At 31.9% G+C, this 24,360-nt stretch overlaps 1 protein-coding gene across 1 annotated transcript; it reads left to right on the top strand.

Moving 5' to 3' along the window:
• Positions 1 to 172: 172 nt before the first annotated feature.
• Positions 173 to 21,912, top strand: LOC107474482 (uncharacterized). The gene is made up of 23 exons (XM_016094109.3): positions 173 to 779; positions 2,144 to 2,205; positions 2,356 to 2,493; positions 2,644 to 2,916; positions 3,478 to 3,564; positions 4,058 to 4,159; positions 4,277 to 4,342; positions 5,552 to 5,629; positions 5,731 to 5,792; positions 9,513 to 9,557; positions 12,706 to 12,779; positions 14,693 to 14,760; positions 15,637 to 15,705; positions 15,806 to 15,897; positions 15,987 to 16,068; positions 16,156 to 16,234; positions 16,310 to 16,397; positions 16,485 to 16,638; positions 18,593 to 18,781; positions 18,858 to 18,917; positions 19,071 to 19,351; positions 20,486 to 20,591; positions 21,735 to 21,912. Exons 1-23 carry the CDS (start codon positions 257 to 259, stop codon positions 21,786 to 21,788), a joined length of 2,832 nt encoding a protein of 943 aa, XP_015949595.1. The 5' UTR covers positions 173 to 256; the 3' UTR covers positions 21,789 to 21,912.
• Positions 21,913 to 24,360: the final 2,448 nt, after the last annotated feature.

The following is a 24,360-nucleotide window of genomic DNA, read 5'->3' on the forward strand; positions in this document are numbered from 1 at the left end:
GTAACACTTTTAGATTTGGAGGATACACGTAAAATTGGAATTGCTTTGGTTTACGAAAGTGAATTATCCTAATTTTTATTTATTTAAATAAAAAAAATCCACATTTGCATCACTTTCCCGCCAAAAACAATCCCGTTCCCGCGCCGCTATTATGACGGAAAAAGTCCAAATCGGATCATCGGCCTCCTCTTATTGCTGAACCCCGAAAGTCTGAAACATCTTTGACATCTTTCTGATTATCATCTTCCAAAAGGAGATGATGAACATGGACATGGACATGCCCCTTCCTGAAGAGCTCGAACTGCTCGAGCTCGAAAGGGACTACCCAGATTTTGACATCCCCGAACCCGAACAGGAACAGGAATTGCAACCGCAAAAGCAACCGCAAACGCACCCGCAACCAGAATCGCCAGATCTGGTGGTTCTTCCAGAACCCCAATCCAATGGCCACAAGCGGTCGCGTTCCGACGATCCTTCTCCAGTCAGGTCGCTTTCCGAGGAGAAGCGGGTTAGGGTTGGCGATTCTGCTGCCTCTGAGGTTGATGCAGTTTCCAATGACGATGAGGACTGGCTTCAATACTCACCTCCTCCTAGAGGCGTTCGAATGGAAGAAGAAGATAGGTTTGTGAAGGAGAAGGAGCTGTCAAGGTACGCTTGGGAGATCCACGGGGAGTGTATGCCGGTTACTGCGCCTAGCGGCGATAGAGTTTACGCAAAACTGAACCGCATTGAAGGGTTGGAACTCGCTAGGAAGTTGGACTGGAGAGCCAATTCTGCTGGTAAGGTTTCATATGGGCGTAGTTTTGTGTAACCTTTCATTTTTTTTATTGCTTTAGCAATGGAATAGAGAAGAAAAAAAAGTGATTAAATTTCTACCATTTTACGCTTTCAAACAAATAGGATTTTAAGGAATTGGCAAATCTTGATTGGGAAATTACTTGAGGTTATCAGTTTCATGAAGTTACGGTTTAAATTAACTTTGCTATGTTTGTTAATACAGATTCACGAAACACCTAGCATAAAAAAAAAAAAATCCAGCATTATTTAAACGAGGTTGGAAAGGATGGAGTGGGATACAATTATAGTAAATAACTTGAATACCCTATTTTTCCGTAACCTTCCATTATATTGTATTTCCGTACAATTTAGTTAAAATTTTCTGGAATTTGGAATGTGAAAGATTTTTAAGAACTGTAGTTAATATGCTGATCTGATTATGGTTTTGTGTCTTGTTAGATTCAGTGCTTACTTCAACCTGAAAGACAATAGTGATAAACATAATAGAGTAGAGGCATTATTTGGCGAAACCCTTAGAAACAGAGAATTGCGTGTGATACTTATTTTATTAAGAATTAGAGTCATGCATTACAGCTCCCTGACTTCTAGGAAAACAAAGGGAAAACACAGGGCTATGGGAGTTTAGCCAGGCATAACTGTTGGATCATGGTTGGGGTTGTGGTTGTTATCATTCTAGTTGTAGAGAGTATAGTGGAAGCCATCATGGCTTGGCAGATTTTAGAGTATAAAGGGTTGTCAGAGGAGGGAAATTTGATGAAGTGAATGGTTTGCAGTAGCTAGCATTGTGGGTATTTCATGCTAAAATACCTTTGTAAGTTCTCATACTTAAGAGAGAATTTTGCAAATTAGGGATTTTAATTCGAAAGTTCTCTAAAATTTTGAGGTTGACTGATTTACCATCAATTTCTGAATGTCCATCATAAGGTTTTGTAGATAATTCCGCAATAGTTGTTTTCTGTTCACTTGTATTATAAAATGATTTGGAAATTCATATGCAGATAACAATTCAAATTTAATGACCATTCTTTCAGTTTGGTGCATCTTGATGCGATTTTGTAGTAAAAGCGTGGTACATATCCTTGTATTCTAGCAAATTAGGTTGATGTGTTTTCCAGAAGTCTGGTTCTTTTGGTTCCAACTTCATTTAGTTATCTCTATCTAAATAATGAATATATGATTAGTTTGTCACTAATTCGGTTTTCACTTGATGTTGACTAGTCATCTATAACTGGCAGCTTGATTTAGTTCCATGCTTTATGGATATAGATGAATCTAGGCCTATTAATATATTTGGAAACTTCAAAATGTCATGCTTTGTGTAACTGGGAATTTTATTTGCTTGCAGATCTAACTTTAGAACCTATTAATGCTCTCTTCGAAAGATTGGAGCAAGAGGCTATCGCTAAGGTTTGGACTTAAATACACATCTTCTGATATTGAAGTGGCTAAACCTTATAAAATTTTCAGGATTTTACATTATGATAGGTATACTTGGAGAAAATTCAAAATTGTTTATCATAGATTTAAGGTTTCCTAATGATTATTCTTTTTTAAAAGACCATGGAAGCTAGTTTGGAGGGCCAAAGCTATCTAGATGTTCCTGCAACACAAATGGTGCATGAGCAACTTTGGGTAGATAAATATGCACCAAAGTCATTTACTGAGCTTCTTAGTGATGAACAAACAAATCGCGAGGTACATCTCTAACATGAAATTTAGCTCTTGAAATAATTACTTACAAGAGCTATAGTTGGAAGATATAAACATTATTTCTACTTTTTTCTTTAATTTTTTTAACAATTTGCTTTTGTACCCATTAGTTGATTTGTTTATTGTCTAAGACAGGTACTCTTATGGTTGAAACAATGGGACTCTGTTGTTTTTGGATCTGATATTCGAAGTACATCAGATGATGTTTTGTTTGCTTTGAAGAGACATTCTTCTGTTGCCCAAAATCAGCGACCTTTCAATTCAAAGTTTTCAAGGAGAAACAGAGGAGCCAAATGGAGTAGTGGGAGGTATAAAAATTCAAGAAGTATGGATGGGAGTAGTAACTCACAGAGCATTGAGGATATACTGAATACAAGGACAACCAATGTTGGTCCACCAGAACAGAAGGTATTTAATATTTTTTTGGTGCTTGAGCTGCATTGTGTTTAACAGTAATGAGCTTGTTCAAAATACATGTGTGTGCGCGTAAGATATAACACTCACATTTGATATGCGAAAGAAACAAAAGGGGTTAAGAGTTGTGGGTTGTAAAAGACCACTAGATATACCTTTGGGTCAAATAATCCAGTTCATACCAAAGTCTGATAATTGAGTCAAATACCCCTAATTTCAGCGCCAATACAGTGTTCAGAATCCAAATAGTTAGAGTGGAACTCAATGTCTGAATTTCCAATAGAGCTTTGTAGCCTAGTCATCATTCTCATCTTATGTGATTATTATGGGCTTATTTTCTTTTCTTTTAATTTGAAGATTTTTTTCAAGAAATATCGCATTAAAATATTTTCTTCATATCCTTCTCAAACAATTCATACCATGCATTTCCACTTTAGTCATTGTTTGGATCTTACATGATAATATGCTACTTCCATATTTATACCGATGCCTTTAATCAAGTTGTGAGATAGTCATGTTGAATCCCATCCGTAACTGTTTTTATTAGTACTGCAGATCCTTCTGCTCTGTGGATCACCTGGTCTTGGAAAAACAACAATTGCCCATGTAGCTGCCAGGCACTGTGGATATCATGTAGTGGAGGTATATTTTCCACTCTTTATTCAAAATCAGGGCATTCAAGCTATCATATATACTCATTTCCTTTTTGACTGTTCAGGTTGTAAAATTTAATATTCTTGCTAGTGATTTATGAATGTAATATCAGTTGATTAGATGAATTTGTTAGCAATTACAATTTTTGGCACAGGACCTAATTTTGCTTCGTTTTGTGTATTCTTTTTGGTTGAAAGGTTTTTTGCCAAGATGCAATCGGTTGTTTGATTCATGTGGCCAAGTTGATCTAATGAATAAAATAAAATAACATTATTGTTGTTGTCCATGTTATTTACATATGACAAAGGGTATATGCTTCATGATGTTCAACTGTATTTCATATTTTCTCATGTTATCAACTCTTATTGACTAAGTTGGTTTGATTTTGCTTTTCTCTCTCCTCTATTGCTTCTTCGTGTTTCTGTGCCTCTTGTTAGAGATGCTTTAATATAATATACTGATCAGGACAATAATGTTGTAGGTTAATGCTAGTGATGATCGTTCTACATCAACTATTGAATCCAAAATCCTTGATGTTGTTCAAATGAACTCTGTCTTGTCTGATTCAAGGCCAAAGTGTCTGGTACTTTATTTTATTTTATTTTATTTTTACTGTTATTCTTATTCTCAGTATGTTTCATTTGCTTCTTACCATCAATACTTACAACAAAAATGGTTTTCTATTGACTTCACTTTCCAGGTGGTGGATGAAATTGATGGAGCCCTTGGTGAAGGCAAGGGTGCTGTGGAGGTTCTTTTGAAGATGGTTAGTCAAAGATTCTTTTCCACATAGTAATATTTCTTATTTTCATCAAAGATGTTTGTATACTGCTTTTGATTGTTGTTATTTCACTTATTTATTGGTTTAGTTCAGCTGTTTTGATTTCATGCTCCTATTACTAGGAAGAGAATGCACAAATGTGTCAGTGTTTCAAAATTTATTACCAAAATGTCACTCTTTTGAAATTTCCTAGAAGCCACACTTCCTATGTTATTATAAACAATCATAATTAAAAATGAAATAATAAATCAGTTGTCACTATGATAAAAAGATGACATATGAGTAATTAGTTACAAAAAATGTGGCATTTGATAAGTTTCGAAAAGGGGGCACATGCCTAAAAAAGTCGGTAGAATGGGCTTGAACTTATTGTAACTGAATGTTGTTCTTCAGTTCGTTTCTGTCTTTTGAAGACCAGGGTTTATGCTTTTAATGTTCCCTGGGTGTAACATTTGTACAGTATTATTCAAGCTGAATTGATTTAAGGGGCCAGAGTTGTCTATTTCAGCTGAGCAGCATGACTTTCTTAAATATTTTAATATATCTTGTTCCCATAAAAGTGTAATTATTCCCATAAATTTTCCGAATAGACATATACCTTGTTTGATGGCTCACCTTTTCGCAAAGTAATTTTTTATTGGAAAAGAAAACTTGTAATGCACACGTGTTCACTTTAAAGTGTATTTCAGTGATATGGCCATTCCACAACTTGGTGCATGATTCCAACTTTGTTCTGAAAAAATTGCACGCTTTATAATATTGAAATTGGACCATCCGATTTTATTTTTTAAACAATTAAAAAATTTAAAATATTAAAACTGGGCCCTCTAATTTCTATTTTAAAAAATTTAAAAATTGAAATCGGACCTACCGATTTGGGTGGTTTTCGGGAAAAAAATTGCATGCACTGAAATCGAACTCTCCGATTTCATACTCCTCTTCGTCCTTCAACAAATCTGACCGTCCTGATTTCTTTAATAACAATTTTAAAAAAATTAACACCATATTAAAGAAAAAAAAAATTAGCCTCACCTTTCCACTAATTTATCAAGAATCCATTTATTAATTAATATAATGCTAGTATATCAGCAACTATTGGCTTTTCTTGAGAAGTATTAGTATTAGCTATAAGGGATTTAAAATCAAGTTGCTATTAAGAACATTCATGAAACTTGGTTTATTTTAACAATGCAGGTTTCTGCTGAAACAAAGTCTGATGCTGGAAGGAAATCGTCAAAGAAGGGGTGGAAAAGAGCAACATTATCAAGACCTGTGAGTTTCAAGCATTTTATTGTCATGTGTTTACTAGAATAGTTAAGTGCTAAATCAGTTGCTGTCTATTATATCGGTGATGGTATTGGTTGTTGACACAGGTGATTTGCATTTGTAATGATTTATATGCACCTGCCTTAAGACCGTTACGTCAGATAGCCAAGTAAGTTTCTTAGTCTTTTAAACGATGAATTAGAACGTCTTCACTCCTTTCTTGAGCTGTCATAACTTGGCGTCAAACGTGTAATTTTCTTCTTGTTATTTAATCTCTGGCAAGCATTGATTACAAATAGGCAACCATAACAGGGATGCAGTGTCCTAGTAATTTTTGTTCATTGTTGGTGTGGGCATGGACTGCTGTGTTCCGAAAAATAGCTATATTAGGTTTAAGGATGACAAGAAACGGAATGGCCAAATGTAACTAAAATGTGTTTTGGAGTGATTTAAAAGCAGCAATGGGGGGTTTTGTGTGACAACTTTTGGCGGAAGTTTCTGTCGTCCCTCCATTTAAAAAGAAAACAAGCTATATTAGCCATTTTCTTTCCATTTTCTTTAAATGGTCAGGGGGATATATCCAAAACTAGTTGTTCTAATAGTTATTCTGGAAAAGGAACTGTGTCCAAGCAAGATAAAAGTGCATTTGTTTTGTTTCTAGAATCTCGGCATGCATTTTGTAGGTTAGTGGCACAGGTTACACGTTGCAACTTAGTAAGCTATATTTCTTTCTGTTTTTATTTTTTTGTTCCTGAGAAAAAATGGGGCAGCCATAATGGTATTACATATATTTGATCATTTCAGCGTAATTTTTGTAAGGTTTTTAGGATTGGTTTGGTAAAGTTTTTTTGAAAGATAGTTTTTTAAAGAGGAAAGTATCATCTTTGTCTCCAACGTTTGGGATAAGTCTTAAAGTTGTCCCTAACGTTTCAAAACTGACTCAATGTTGTCCTGCCATTAGGGATCCATTAACAGAATTGACGGTGGGACAAAATTAAGACAATTTTGAAACGTTAGGAACTTAAATAGAACAAAAACGTTGGGGACAAAAATAATATATAGAAATAAATTTTAATTTTATCCTTTAATAATATTAATTTTTTTTACTATACATAGTATTCAATTATTTTTAAATCACATCTAAATAAATTACATTTAATCATATTACTTTCATTTTAAATAAATTAATTTTTTTATAATTTTACTCTTAAAGATTTTTAGTCATTATGAAATGTTTGTAGAATGACTAGTATATAAACTTGCAAAAAAGAAAAAAAATAATATATATACAATAAAATATAAATTATACCTTTTGTCTCTAATGTATCAAAATTCTTTAAAATTATAAAAAAATAAATTTATTTAAAATGAAAGTAATGTGATTAAGTGTAATTTATTTAGATATAATTAAAAAATAATTGAATACTATTTACAGTAAAAAATTAATATTATTAAAAGATAAAATTAAATTCAAATTTATTTTTATGTATCGATTTTGTCCCTAACGTTTTCGTCCTATTTAAGTCCCTAACGTTTCAAAATCGTCTCAATTTTGTCCTGCCGTCAATTTTGTTAACGGATCCCTAACGGTAGGATAACATTCAGTCAATTTTGAAATGTTAGGGATTTAAATAGGACGATTGAAACGTTAGGGACAACTTTGGGACTTACCCAAAACATTGGGATAAAAACGATACTTTACTCTTTTTTAAAAGTTGTGGCACTTATGTTTAGTAAATCCAACTAAACATGCCTTTTAATAAGCACAAGCAATAACAATTGAGTTTGATAAAATAACTTTTAAAATTTAAAAAGATTATAATAGACAAATATAACAGTTAGATATTTATTAACATAAGGAGTTATATCAAACTTTTAATTCTAAGAGTAATTACCCAAATCAGTCTCTAAAAATTTTAAAAGTGAACACTTCAGTCTTCAAAGAAAATTAATACATAGATCAATTCTAACGTTTTTTTCATCAGACATAACAGTTTTCCGTCTATTTTCTAGACATGACTCACTAAATTTTTCAAATATTTATTAGAAAAAGAATATTAGTAGATATTATAATCAAATTAACTTTTAAGGTTAAGTTAAACCTATTTGATTTCTAATATGGTATTTATTATGAAGTAGAAATTCAGTTAGCTTTTTGAGTTAATTGATAATTTGATGATCAAATTGAGATTCAAGTGAAAATAGAAGAATAACTTTGATTATATTTAATTCCTAGCTATCACACCAAGCTAAGTTATATTAAATACAAAACTATCAAATAGTTTTAATATTGAATTTTTTGTAGAATAATCTCTAATAATTTTATTGAACCTTATTATTATTATTATTATTTTTTTTAATTGAGTCCTTGCACTAATTTTTTTTTAATTGAATCCTTACACTTTTTTTTCCTTTTATTTGAGTCCTTGCACCAATTTTTTTTTAGTTGGGTCTCTATACAATTAAGTCAATTACTACTAAGAAGGATCTAATTGAAAAAAAAAAATTTGGTGTAGGGACCCAATTAAAAGGAAAAAAGTATAGGGACTTAATTGAAAATTTTACAAAACTATAGGGATCAACATAATAATTAAACCTATTATAAATACATACATAAGAATCTAATGAATAAATTTATCATTACTTTTTCCCAAAAACATGCAAAAAATGTGTATTAATTTTTTTTAGGAACTAACATGTCTGTTTTTAAAATTTTTGGAGACTAATTTAGGTAATTATTCTGCTGGAAAAGAATTAGAGACTGATTGTCTATCAGAGTAAAACCTTGGAGATGTTTTTGTATATTAATTTTTTTTGGACTAAAATATATGCTTTTAAACCTTTAAGACTGATTTTGGTAATCACTCTAATTTTAATAAGCACAAATTAATTTTGAAAAATGTTTTTTTAGGTACTTTAAAAAATATTGGTAACTTTTAAAAGTTGCAAGCAAAAACAAATGATTATTTTGATTTACTAAATACAGAATGAGATGCTCTATAAAACTCTAGTAAACCAAGTATAGAACCATAAGAAAGTATTATGGACTACTGATCCACCAAATAACTTTGGACCATTGTAACATTCACGAAGTATATTAAATCAATGGGGTTCGCGGTGCCTCTTGCTTTATTCCGGGGAACTTACTCCCTTCGATCATCTCGCCGTTCAATTTTGTTTATGTTCAATACAATTGTCGCCATGAATGAAAAGCATAAAGTTTTATTTTAGAGTTTGAGTATTATATGATTTGTTATCATTAAAATATAGTGCATTTTAGATGCAAGGTTTCTGTCTGTTTTACAACTTTGATCCCGTACAGCTCGGTACTAATTCAACTTTGGTTAAATGCACTTTTGGTCGTTATAGTTCCTACTATGGTCCTTAATGGGAAAAAACAATGTTTTTCTAATTTGTCATGGTGGCTACCATATATTGATGTTAAACTAACCATGAACTTGACATAAAGTTATCCTGAAGAATCAAATTGAAATTATTTGTTACGATTGGGATCTTTGTTGAAAATGGGTATTATGCATAGGGACAAGATAATATGAATTTTCGAACCAATATATGTGTTCTGTTTGTAATTTGCTGTGCACACATTAGTGTGTTAATTCTAATAGATGGTGTTAATACGAGCATAAACCATAGGGACTTTAACCAAACTGTATTTGTACACACATCGCCGGTAAAATAGAAACTTTTACGAGTCAAATTAAAATAACATATAATGGCAACAATATATTTTAATATTTAATTATTTATTTCTTCCAAGCTAGTTTTCCTTCCCTTTCGTGTCTGCATCCTACCATCTGTTCTTCTGTTATATGTATATTTCAATTTATATACAATTTGATTTCTTGACAAGAGATCTTTACCATGGCAGGGTTCATATGTTTGTTCAGCCAACAGTTGGTCGTGTGGTAAGCAGGTGATGGTCTTGTTATCTTAAACTATTTCTGCTTTTATATAAAAGAATACAAAGTTACAGCTTAGTTATTACCATTGGTACCTCATGATTCAGTTCCACTTATAATGAGGGCAAGGCTTTAGTACAATCCACTATATCCGAGTTTTACTATAGATATCACTTCGGCCAAACCAAATTTGACATATAAAAGCTCATAATTGTTCCTAAATTTTTACTTGTGATTTAAATTTGTCTGCCGAATTTTCAGTGAACTCAATTTGGATCCACCAAATTTATGCCTGTGATTCACGATAATCTCTTGCGTGTTATCAGTCACACAGACCCCATTTGCATTTTTAAGTCAGGCTCCAAAACGGTGTCTTTTTCTTTGCTGAGCCTGTCATCCATCATTCATCATCTTCATGATCTCCATGCTTTTCCTCTGCTATTATTCATCATCTTCATGCTTTTTTTGTCCTCACATCACTGCTGCGTCCTCTTTCATTATTTCCATTTCAAATTACCGCCAAACTTCATCACCTCAAATATAGCAAAGCTATAATTAAGCCCAACTGATTAAGCCAGAGAGGGCTGCTTCTTGAAATCTTAAACCATACACCTCTGGCTTCCTTGATTTTTCCAACGTCAGCTTGGCAGATGTACACAATGTTGAATTCTCATCAGACACCTGGCACCTTTATATTGGCATTCAAACAACTGATTTGATTCGGGTCAACGAGTCAAGTTGTCAAAATCCTTATGAGGGACTCCTTTTGTGAAATACCAGTTATCAGAATCGAACTGGTAATTAATTCAGTCATTGGGTCATTGGTTCAATTGGTGGATCACTAATTTACTCGTTCAATCATATAGAGAGACCGTTCACATGTAGATCTCGTTTGACCACCTCATGGATGGTCTTCTTAGGTCTTCCTCTGCCTTTCACTCATTTTCCATCTTTCATCTCATCCACCCTCTTGATGGGGTGTTCTGTCGGTCTTCTTCTGACGTGTCAGAACCACTTGAGACGCGATTTTACCATCTTTTCCTCAATAGATATTACTCCGACTCTCTCTTTTATATGTTCATTTCTTATTCAATCCAATTGTGTATGACCACTCATTCATCTCAACATCTTTATCTCTGCCACGCTTAGCTTATGTTCGTGCTCCCTTTTGACCGCTCAACGCTCTGTACCATAAGGTATAGTCGATCTGATAGCAGTGCGATAGAATTTACCTTTAAATTTTAAAGACACTTTTTTGTCACATATAAAACGAGACGCACTCTGTCATTTTGACCAACCTTTTGACTAACCTGTTTGGATTCTATGATTTACATCCTGTTCAATCTCTCTATTATCCTGTATGATGCATCCAAGATACTTAAAACTCTTAACTTTTCGTAGGATGTTATCTCTAATCTTCACCTCTATATTAGGGTTTTCCCTTGGCAGGCTAAACTTACATTACATTCCATATATTCTGTCTTGTTACGACTTATGTGCAGACCATACACTTCTAGAGCTTCTCTCCATAACTCCAATTTTTTATTTAGGTCTTCTCTTGACTTTCCCATAAGAATGATATCATCAGTAAAAAGCATGCACCATGGTATAGGTTCTTAGATATGTTATGTGAGTACTTCCAAGACTAATGTAAAATGATATGGACTTAAGGATGATTCCTAGTGTAATCTTATACCAATAAGAAATTCCTCTGACACACCACTTTGAGTCTTCACACTAGTTGTAGTCCCATCATACATGTCTTTAATTGCACGAATATATACGATCCTTACTCTCTTCTTTTCTAAAACCTTCCATAAGACCTCTCGTGGTACCCTGTCGTACGCTTTTTCCAAATCAACAAATATCATATGTAGATCCTTTTATTGGAAACAACTATCTTAAATCTAATTATACTCCAAGCCAGCAATGATATTAAAGCACCATTCCAATTGAAAAATTTATACAGCCTCACACTTATATTTGAAGTCAAAGTAAATAATTTTAACTATGTTCTCAACAATACATTATTACCAAGACATTTGTTCTGACAAAAAATACTGAAACTTAACCCCTATCACAACAAATAAAACAGGTAATGCAACAAAAATTTTATTTATTCACATCATTTTTATTGCTTATTTATATTTTTCATTGATTATAGAAACCAGCTTCACTAATACTAATATCATCAAACCTAGATGACATGAATTAAGAGATTAAGGAAAAAGAAAAGTAAACGAATATAAGACACATCTTCAGATGAAGAACATATAAGAATATATGACAGAAAGAAGAAAGAAATAGAAAGGACAATAGATTAGAAAATGTATACAAGTCAACCGTTCAGAAACATCATGTCTCCACAAGAATATATGACAGAAAGAAGAAAGAAATAACTCCAACAACAACCGAAAATAAAAAAGGAGGACAAACACCATATAAAGAGACTAAGTCTGTCAATTATAATAAATGCGAAAATAAAAACAACTGAAGATGTAACTTTGTACAACTTTAATATCAAAAACTTTTGTATTACAAAACATTTTAAATAAAAACACATCAAATTTAATATTAGTTTATATATATTTCAATTAATTTTTAAATAATATAATATTTATTAAAATATACTATATACTATAATTAATTTACTATTCTGCTCATTGCATGGGTCTTACTCTAGTATTTCTTAATAATTCAAGAGAGGAAAGTATTCTAACAAGCTATTAGTTAGAGGACACGTGTAAATTGCACCTGTGAAAAAAGCAAACATTAATCCTATGATTCAAACACCATAATAAAGAGAATTACCAAGATTAGTGAACTGTTATATTTTCCTGTCAAAGTTCAAGTTGTAAACAGTATTTGTCCTAAACATAGCCCATCTCCACGTGCCATTTCATAATGGTGAAATAAGTAGCACATAGTAATCAGCTAAGAATATCGGAAGTTAACTTTAGTGAAGTAGCTGAATAAGTTGCTTAAGTGCTAGCTACATACATAAAATATGGGTAATTGAGCTTGTACTTTTAATTTTGAACTCTGCTAGTATCAATTATCACCAGATTACATTTTATTATTTCACTGTTCTTTAGTATAGTAGAGATTTTTCTGTCCATTGAGTTTTGTTAGTTCCATTTTTAACCTAAATTAACTTTTTAGGCTTAAACATATATGTAACAAGGAGGGAATGAAAGCTAGTGCTATTGCGCTCACTGCTCTAGCGAATTACACAGGTTGGTTCTCTAATCTTATTCTAGTGAGTTTTAACTTTCTTGTCAATTCGTTATGCAAACATATGTATGCACTATATAGGATCAACTGTTGAAAGCCATGGAAGGGGGAGCCCTATCTTGTTTTCATCTTGGGACCAATTAAAAGTTTCAAATGTGGCTTTTCTTGGTGTATCTACCTTTAGTTAGTGGTGGATCACCCTCCACTTTAATCTACACTGTTATTGGGTATTCTTTTTCTTTGTCAGACTTTTTTCATCGGATGTTTAGTCCTTTGTACTATATGGTCAAAATTGCTTTAGCTGTACTTTTATCTATAAAACACCTGAAGTCCTCTTCTACTTAAAAGCACTGTTAGAACTTGTAATTGGACACAGGAACTGAAAAGAAATTGTTTATTGATATAGGATTGATGACAATTTGTCAATAACCTCGAATGTGATTGATATGAGGAAGATTTAGAGCTACTAAACTCTCCAACAGTTGCTAAAAAGATGCCCAGTCACCTTATTAATTCCCTTCTCCCCTTATGTGTATTCTCTATACAAGAGAACCATCTCTTAACTAATAGATTTCTAACTCTACTTCCCCACAAATGACCCATCTTGTCCTCAAGGTTGAGAGATAAAGACCTATTAGCAGACAAATAAAATTAATGTTGAACCAGATCCCACTGCTTTATGAAAAGCTGTACTATCATTAGCCTTTTGATCCAATATCCTCCTACAATGGGTAGGACATGACCTTTGAAATTAAAGGATAATCACCTCTCGAACTAGGATTGGCCATTAAAAACCTGAAATAGCATCTTTTACTCGATTATATTCTAGGGAGAACTAGACCACGAAAGCTAACTATTCTAATTGAAGAGCTCAAGGACTTATAAGCCTCACATCGGAATACTATGGTTTTCGATTTTTGACTCAAATCATACCTTGTTTTCAAGTGATTCTTAACATCCCACCATGCTCTGCAGCCTTGGTGCGCACAGGCTATCTGGGAACTATTCCTCTGACTAGTCTTTGACGAACATAGCATTGTTGTTATTAGCACCTATATTATATCACTTTATTGTAGCAGAGCAACAAGGTGGAAGGTCCTGATACCAATTTATATAATCATGAGGAGCTGAAAATATTCCTCATTAATCTTGGGAGTGACCTAGATAAGTTGAATCATACATTGCAATTGATTCTTGTACCTTGTGTTTTAGTATTAACTATTGACTTATTGAGTCCAATTTTCACATCTAGGTTAGAATTTATGTCTTGCTAAACATACAATCAATATCTTTGTTACTTATGTGAAACTTGTAAACTATGTTCTTCCAAAACTTATTTCTTCAAGGCTAGCCTTCAATTCTTCTCTTTATTGTCCTCCTAGGACGTTATAATATGCAAGAAGCATCCATTGGTGCATCGGATCTCCAATGTTTGGAAAGAGCCTCCAATACCAGCGTAAAACCAAAAGATATGGACTAAAAGTTGATCCTTGAAGAGACTTATATTTCTAAAGTCAACATGTTTTCCAAAATCAAGATCATGTTTGGAAGCAGCCTCTCTTTTCCCCTTGAAAAAATTTTGTTTGGAAATCCGTCAAATGAAATCATAATAAGTTGATAATGTTAAGTTAAAATTCAACTTATATGGATAAACAACATTTCGAAACCTATGTTTATATGCAAAAGATGATTATTTCATACCTGTAATCATTTCTCCACTTATCAATTGATTAAATAAAACAAAAATCAATAAGAAAATATTGAAATAAGCTTAATCTTTGGTCTTTTCTAACATACCCTAAGTAATAATGTATGAAACACATCTCCTTGAAGAGTTATGCTTTAAGCAAATACACCATATTCTAGCTTAGATTACTTGTTGATAATTTGTTTTATTTGACCTCTCACATTTCAGAGTGTGATATACGCTCATGCTTGAATACTCTGCAATTTCTCTCCAAGAAAAAGGAAACCCTCAATATGGTAAGACTAAATGTGAACCAGAAATTTGGAAGAACATTTTTGTCTCATTTATTACAGATTGATTCAGTTGTTACCATTTCTTACTCTTTTGAGCTTATGACTTTGCTACTTTTGAATTACTTTTTAATTCTTAATATCTCTGCATAATGGTTGCGAATCTTTTACCTCTTAAGAGAAAGATATATGAAAGAGATTAAGTTCTCGAGGGAGCTCCTGCGATAACTTAACACTATTATGGTCTTTGTTGCTTGTGGTTGTAATTTTTGTACTCTTAACTTAGGGTAAAGACAAGTGAGCACAATTGGCTTGTTCTTTCGAATTTTGCATACTATATCAAAGTTTGTGATAAAAAATTTCGTGTTGTACTTTCTAATGTTGAGATATGTTTGTGGTTAGCAGTTTTAGTGTTGTATTTATTGAAAGTAGTAAAGTATGTGTTGCTGTGTTTACTTTCCTAATCCACCTAGTAGTTGTGTTTATAGGTAAGTGTTTGCAGTGAATAAACTTAGAATCATACAAATAGTTCAAGAATTCTCTCCTTTCTAAGTTTCTTCTCCTTCAGCAAGGTATCTAGAACCTAAAGAGAAAACTCAGTATGTGCAACCTAGAGGGGAGAGAGAGCTCTGGCATTTTCAGATTTGTTGGAGGGAAAACACTCTAGACCTGTCTTTTCTTGACTCTTGAATTGTTGAATTACTATCATGGTGGAAATTTTCTTAGTTTTTATATTACGTAGAGGTCCAATTATTATATATCGCTTTCATTCTTTTGTGGGTTTATGTAGTCAAAAGTTTAAGTGGACTTTTTTGTTGGGTGAAGATCACTCTTGTTTATTACATGCTGGATTTAATAATCACATGGCTTGTTGGCTTTCAGTTTGATTTAGCTTCTCAAGTAGTTGGCCAGAAGGACATGTCAAAGAATGTTATAGACATCTGGAAGGAGGTAATGTGAATTAACCTTTTGAGTTTGTCTATTTATTTCATATTAAATAAGATTAGCAGTATCTTTACAATATTTGTATTTGATGGTCTGCTTCTCTTAGATTTTCCATAGGAAAAGAAAGAAGTTGGAAAGAAATTCACCTAAAAGCAAGTCTTTTGAATTTGATTCCTTGTACTCCCTGATATCAAACCGGTAGGCCATACATTATTGTTCCTCTACATTATCCTGTCATTTTGAAATATGTGTATGTCCTTGGTAAAACTGGCCATTTAATTTTGCAGAGGTGATAGTGACTTGATTTCGGATGGAATTCATGAAAATATTTTGCTTCTCAATTATCATGATCCCGTGATGCAAAAAACTGTAAGCATTATTGACCACTAGAGTTACGCTGGGTAATTTGCTGATTCTTTTTGAAACATTGACATTTGTTTTCAAATTTGATTAAAGGTCAAGTGCTTCGATATTCTTGGAGTTTTTGATGTATTGCATAAATTCATATGGCGTACACAACAAATGCCCCTTCATGGTAAGAAGAGAAATAATTTCAATAGATATTGTTGCAAAACATATTTCATTCACATTTCTGTTCTGTCTTCACTAGTATATTTGCCGCCCATAGCAATTGGTGTACATCATATAGTAGCTCAAGTTCAGAAGCCAAGCATTGAGTGGCCAAAGTCTTATCAAAGGTATCAAATTGTTCTTGTAGGACTTAGCATAAATCTTTAAATATGGCATTCTTACAAAATATTTTTCATAATGCTATAAATGTCCAGGTATCGAACAATGATGTCTGAGAAGATTGACATTTTGAATACTTGGCACTACAAAGTCCCACCACATATTGCAAGGCACCTATCAGTTAGTTGCATTGTTGAAGATATAATTTCTCCGTTGTTGCATATTCTGTCTCCACCAACGATAAGACCGGTGATGTGCTAATTCTACTTTGGAATACTTAAAACTAGGATTTGATTTGATTTATAACTTAAATCTTATACCGGACTAGTGATTTGGGCCAAGTTAAGTGCATTGAGTATAAAGATGAGATTTTGGTCATAGAAGAGAGTATTAACTAAAGATGGAAGAACTATTCTAATAAATTTCTCAATGAGAAACATGAGACTCTTTCGTGCTTGGGTCAACTACACACAAGAAATGAGGACCAAAACTTTAATTACTTCTAAGAATTCGAGAGTTTGAAGTTAAGGAGGTCCTAAACCGGATGGTAGATAGTGGATCTGGACAATATACCAGTTGAAATTTGGAAAGATTTATGTGGAAAAGGTGTTTAGAAACAATCTGTGAAGTACATGATATACGCATAAGTTGTATTAAGACGGAGTACATGAAGCATAACATAGGAAGCGAGAACTCTAATTTAGAAGTGAAAATTGAAGAAAACATCATCCAACGGGCCAAGATATTTAAGTATCTTGGTTGAATATTCAACACAATGGAGGATGGTGTAAAATATGGGATTCAAGTTGGCTGGTCAATTTGGAGGAGTGCTTTGGGTTTTATATGTGATAAAAAAGTACTTTAGAAACTTAAAGGTAAATTTTATTGCCCTGTATTTCGACTAGTGATGTTATGTGGATAGAGTGTTAGGGCATAAAGGATGAAGACAAATAAAGTCTTGTTTTGGCCGAAATGAGGATGATTAGACAGATTAGTGGCCATGATAAAATAAGAAACGGGGACATGAGAGAGAAAGTCAAAGTGGCTGGGATGGCTTGGACATGTGAAGGGAATTCCAGTAGATCATCCTGTCAAGAGGTTATATTAAATTGATGATAAACCAGTGGTTAGTGGCAGTGCAGAGGGAGACCCAAAAAGACTATGAATGGGGTGATCAAAAGAGATTTGAGCCTAAATGAGCTTACAGCAAACATGATACTTGAGGGATGAGGGGGCATAATGACATTATTTCATCCATGTATCTGACACACGTAGTGGGATAAGGTTTTGTTGTTGACCAAAACCAAAATTGATAATATTTTCAAGGGAACAAATAACTTATTTAAGTATTTTCTAGATTATTTTACATAGATTTTAATAGTAGAGCTTGTCAAGTGTTGGACTACTGTTCCTACTCTAACCTTAGGGTTAACTCTAGAGGAACTCTTCCCACCGAAAAGTGTGGTGCGTTTCATTAGCTATGATACCTAGAAATCCTAATAGTGAGTCCTGGACCATTCTTTTAAACTCTACTCCATTTTCTTCAGAAATTCCAACCTCCCAAGGCTTGTTGTTTGTTGAACACAAGCTAAAATCTGATTTGATCAAAATCTTGCTCCAGTGTTGCTAGAACCTGTAGACCCACATTACCAATAATGACTCATTGTCTCAGACCTGGAGTGTTTTGTTGAGAATGTGGGATTTAGATAGGTAAAAAAGATAAAGGACTAAAATAATATAGATGCAATAAAGTAGACATTATACTAATCCCTATTTTGAATAGTAGACTTATAATCCTAATTAAATACGGAGAGAATCATGAAATTCAAAGTAAATATCAATCTTCTTTATATCAAAAACTCCCCTACAATATACAGCGTACTATGCTTTAATGTTGTTGCAATTGGATGCTTAATATTTTAAAACAATCTGTATAAAAAATTAGCAAGACAACAAAACAAAAAGATAAACACAAGGTAGCTAGAATGACCATCTTCTTGATCAAGCTAATTGAGAAATATTTTCCTGTCATCTATAAAGTTTGGTACATGATTAAGACCTATGTAGCTTCATTTTGAGGCTTGCTTGTGAAGTGACTTTAGTCTGATCTCCAAGTTGAGCCTTCATTGCCTTTACCTTCACTCAGCTCAGCTTGCACTTTATTGGTTTTCCACTTTTTCTGATGGTTTTTCTTTACTTTTAGGTGGCATTACATCTCCTAGCTGAAAAGGAGAAGAACGATTTTTCTCAGCTAGTTAGTACAATGGTCTCTTACTCTATAACATACAAGACTACAAAGTCAGAAATGCAGCCTAATCACCTAAGCCATGAAGTAGCAAATGACATGGCTGTGTCTCTTGTTCCTCCAATCAATGACTTCATAAACTTTAAGGTTTCAATCACTTCTCTGCCGGAAATATACGAAATTAAGTCAGATTTTAATTTCTCTATTCTATACATTTGTGCAGGACTATGCCTCCAATCATCACACCCTTTCATTACCTATGAAGAAGGTTTTGCTCCATGAAGTAAGGCTTCTTAAACTACATGCTTTTGTTGTTTGATTCCTATCGCATCAATAGCTCTGGATGGCATTCTAACTTCAACCTGTGTGCACAATTACGTTCGTGTAACTTCATTGCTCTCAGTCTTGCACTCCTGTTCCAACAATTGGGTTTCAGGTTGAAAAACAGAGAATCTTGCAAGTTACAAAGGGAGATGAAGTTTTTGCTACTGGAACTATCAATGCTCAATCAACCAAAGCCAACCATGGAGCTGCAGCTGATAAGAAAACCACTGAAACAAATACTAACATTTTAGCGAGGCAGTTAAATGCAAATCCCAAATCAGATTCACCAAACTCGAATCTTAATAAAGTTCCATGTGATTTAGACAATGCAAAACTGCCAAACACGGGAAACAAGAAAAGGCCATCTAATGGTTTTTCAAGTTTCTTTGACAGGTGATTCTTCTTGAATGTTGTTTTTTATTTCATATATCCACTAGAATACAATTTACAATAATAGATCACTATTTTATCTTATAAGCTCACGTATTAGAACTTGAAAAAACTTGAAAAGTATGTTAAAACTGGAATATATAACTGGAAATTGTTTCCTGGCCCTAGTTTCCTAAAAATGCTACTGATCACAGGTAGTAATCTCTCATATTAAATAGAATTGAACCTAAAAATGGTACTACACTCCCTGTTAACTGGTGAACCTATATATCAGATAATTTTGTTCATTCTTTTGAAATCTTAAGTTCCTGCATACGATTTCTTGAAATCATTTTATGGTATGCCTTTAGTTAATATATTGGCCAGCCGGAGCCTAGAAAAAAACTGTGCGCTGCGGATATTAACCGCTGTCTAATTTTTCCTTGAATAAGTAGACTTAGTTTGGTCTTGCTGAGCTGGATTAGCAGGAATACTGATTGTAGATTTGTTGGCACTACTTCAATTGAGCTTGATATTTTATATCATAGCTCGAAACTTCTCCACTCTCGTTCCAGTAATTACATTTTGCTTCTTACTTTTCCAATTCTCTAACTTATCTGCTGGATACTGTAATAACGTGATGTTGATCTTGTCAACAAGAGAACCAATGTCTAACTTGGATCATGCATGAATTGACATACTTTCATTGTGGTCTATATTTCATTTTGTTGTGAATGAAAACAAAACTCTTGAATAAAAACTTACCTATGTACTATACTTCTAACATGGTAAAAGTTTGATTTTGTCAAAAGCAGCGATGTCAAATCTGCCACATTGACACTAGGGATTTCTCTCTTATTTTTAAATTACAAATTGATTACTCAAAATGGCACTAAACTGTATAACAAGATCAGGTGTAAAGATTGATTCATGTAATGATCCCGCTTATATGTTTGGTATTTTTAAAAGATGAGGAGCTAATTCATCAATTTCATTTATTTAAGTACAAATTTGTCTAAGGCAAATTCATTAAGGACTATTTAGGGGGTTTACTCATTATCATCATCTATATCAGCATTGATGAATAGGAAGTATGTCTTGGTGAATAATCATCATTATATTCATTGTTTATGGCTACCTATCTTTTTCGAAGTGCAGGTTTAAAAAGCCAGGTGAGAAAGGCCTCAAAAGCAATGATGGCTCTCTGCAGAAAGAAGAAACTTTGAAGAAAGACCCATTCCCTTTACTATTCAAGTTTAATGAGGTATGCTGCTTTATTTTATGATTTAATGCAAATGCTTGTTAGACGATGAAATGAGGCATGATTTCTATTAAATAGTTCCCATAAATTTAAGGTTGAGACAATTCAGAGGGCCATCAGTATGTTTTTGCTCGTACGATACTATAAACATTTCGTGTAACGTTATGAGAAAGATAAAATCGAAATTCATAGACCTGGAATTAGAGATAGAAGTTTTATTATTGTAGTGATAGCAATGTGCAAAATAATTCGGGAAAGATTACACTGATTTCACTAAGAGTTACAACTTCTCAACTCTCTAACACTTTACTAAATGCTTGGGTTGTGTTAGAGAAAGATATCGACAGATATGTTCTGTCTCCAATTTCAAGAACTCCAGAAATACTGTTTCTACTCCTATCTCCTCAATCAAAATGAGTTTTTGTGTTTTCTGTTTGAAGTCCAGGATTCTTCTTATTCCTGACTCCATCTTGTTTTTCTTTTAATATCTATATGTTGAACTATAATTGTCACAGATTTTTTTATTTAAATATTTGCATGTTTAAATTTGCACACATGCTCCGTTTTTCAGTTGTCTTTCATTCTTTTTTTTTTCCTTTTTTTTTTTCACAGTAGTCCTGGGATTTATGATTTTCACCATTTTAGTAATTTAAATTCAAATTTTACTATACTGGTTCATGAGATCCAAATCCAAGTATCATATTGGTTCCTAGATCTTTTTCTTGAGTCAACAAACAAAATGCTAAACTAGTTGACTTGCCACGCTAGACACATGACTAAGTGACGTCTTTTTGTTTTAGGTATTAAGTAAGACAAAAATAAGATTGGTTGGAGACAATAATTTGCACATCATAAAACTTTTCTCGCTCCTCTCGTTTTTGTCTTGTTTAAGTGCGAAAACGAAACGATACTATTTAGTTCGATGTCTAGCGTGACAAGTCAGAACTAACTCAGCACTTAGTTTGCTGAATCAGTATTAGAAATGATTTAAGAACTATTATGGTGCCCAGAATTATATTTCATAGACCAGTATAGATAATTTTAAATTTAAAAAAAACTAAAATAATAAAAGCTATAAATTTAAAAAACTATTTTAAAAAATTAGTAATCTTTTGGATTAACAATGAATACTTCACTCTTTTGCAGGGCTTTACGAATGCGGTGAAAAGACCTGTCCGGATACGTGAATTTCTATGTTGATATATTCTCCCTTTTTTTTAACTATTTCTATTTTCATAATGTCAGTCATATATCTATTCTTATTTATCTCTATAATATACTAGCGGTTTAACCCGGTTTCTATTCAGCTGTTTTTTTATTGTTCTATAGTTAGGCATTTTAAAGGTTTTTTAAGGTTTTATATTCGATCACAATAATAACAGAATAGTTAACGCCAATTATTAAAATAATAAAAAGAAAATAATAGTTTTCGTAATATATATTCAAACAGCACATAATAAACATACATCGTCTATTTAAAAACAAGACTCTAGAAAGTAGTCGTCACTCGTCACAATTAACATAGTTAATGTTCCAACAAACGATTGTTTACCTTGAAACAATCAATTCTCTGAGCCTTGGAATCAAATTTTTGCTTTACAGAGTCAAAATTCTCATTTTTTGTTCTAGTTATTGTTTGTTTACTCCTACAATTGATTGTAGCACTCAACAATCGATCGTAGGCATGCGCCAATCGATTGCAAATCTGCTATACATTAAAATACACCAATTCCACTATTCCACTGACATTAGTTTAAATTGCTATCAAATTTGATACCACTGGATCACATTAGCAATTATTTATCTTGTCTAGGGGAAAGAATGATCTAATTCTACTTTATTTCTAATAGATTACTTCAGCATCTATAATAATCTATAATAATATAATGGCAATATATGAATTTGGTGTCTAAATTTTTTTTTCAATTTTGTCCTTTCTAATAGTTATCCCACTGTATGTTCACATTAAACAACTTCTATTATCTCATCTTCTCTCTTATTATTATGTTAGTTATTCACATTCTCTCTTATCTCATTAATTCACATTCACGAAATTTCTATTATTATCTCTTTCCTCTCTTACTATTTATTACCTTAGATTACTGTTACTCTGCAGTAGAAAAAAATTTCTTTTTTTTATCTATCTTCTCTTGCATCATTCTCACTTCACTTAAATATAACGTAAAATCTAATATAATTTACTTTCCGTAATTAAATAAAAGTGTAACACTATGTTTATATAATTGTTTTGATTAATTATAGCGGCAGCATATCAATGGAAAATTCACGTGAAAGTCGTCAACCGACTTGGCAAGACTATGCCGCGACAAAAAAAAACATGAACGAAGAACAGAGATAACACTTGGCCAAAAGGCATGCTCGATTAGAGAGGAAAACAAATTGATACATCTGAATGTTCCAACTAAAATGACATATTTATTTAATTAATAATATAATTTTTCTTATGTTTTGATTCAATAAACCTACCATTATTGCTCTAAATAATATTGTTATAGGTATTGTTATATTATCTTAATGTACTTTAAATTCATAACAATATATAATTGACAATACGAGGATATGCATTTAAAAGAATATAACAAGTAAAATAGTTTAATAGGATAATATTTTTTTTAAATTTACACAGAATAATTTTTATACCAATATAATATTCATTTATCTGAGTTTATTTATGAAATACTTTATAAAAATTATATTTAAATAATTTTTTTTATCTTATAACCATTTTATATCTTAAGATTCAAAATTTTGTATTTTTATTTTTATTCAAGGTTTATTTTTATATTTTATTTTAGTTCTGTTAATAAAAAAGTATTAACATTAGTTTTAATGTTTAACTTTTAGAATAAATAAAAAGACGAAACCTTTTTTATAAATTAAATCATTGAAAAACTATTTATTATAGAAGAAATTAAGTCTATTTCTCGATTATATTATAGGAATGTATATAATTCACTCTTGAATGTAATCAAAATAAATATATATTTATTTAATTTTTTAAATTTTATATTAATTATTAAAATTATGATATAATGGATGTACTCCTATACAAAAAAATAAAAATAATTTCATAACTTTTTTTTTTTGGAAGAAAATATGACTCAATAACTATAAAGTTTAATTTAAACAACTATAGATAAGTAAAATAAGTAATAAAAAACAACATAAAATTTAATTTTTTTGTTATTTGGTACAAAAATAAATCACTGTTCTCACATATAATGACATAAAATTTAACATTATACTTTTCTAAAGCCATTTATTTTTTTAGTTTTTATCCTTATTTTTATTCTTTATTTTAATTTTATTAAACCAAAAAGTACTAATGTCATTTAATTTTAATGTTCAACTTTTATCATAAATGAACATATATGATTTTGTATGCATTAGATAATAAAAAAACTCATAATAAAAAAGATTAAATTTACTCGTTCGTTACATTTATAGATAGGAGTGTAGATGATTCACATCAGGACTTTTTTTCTGAACTTTTATTTTTAAAGTAGTATTTACTTCTGAATATAATAATTATGAACTAATATATGTTGGTAACTAATTGCGATTGAAGAAAAGATAGAAAAAGAATAAAAAATGGAGGAAGAAAGAGAGAACAAGCTAATATAAGGGTGGTGGTGAGGCACATGTAGATAGATAATGGTAAGAAAAAAGAATAATGAAAATAAAAATTAAAAGTTCTAAAAGAATAATAAAACTAAAAAAAATTTAAAATGTTGAATATAAAATTATAAAA

The sequence above is a fragment of the Arachis duranensis genome, chromosome 2 (assembly GCF_000817695.3).
Source record: "Arachis duranensis cultivar V14167 chromosome 2, aradu.V14167.gnm2.J7QH, whole genome shotgun sequence".
Classification (NCBI taxonomy): Eukaryota; Viridiplantae; Streptophyta; class Magnoliopsida; order Fabales; family Fabaceae; genus Arachis; species Arachis duranensis.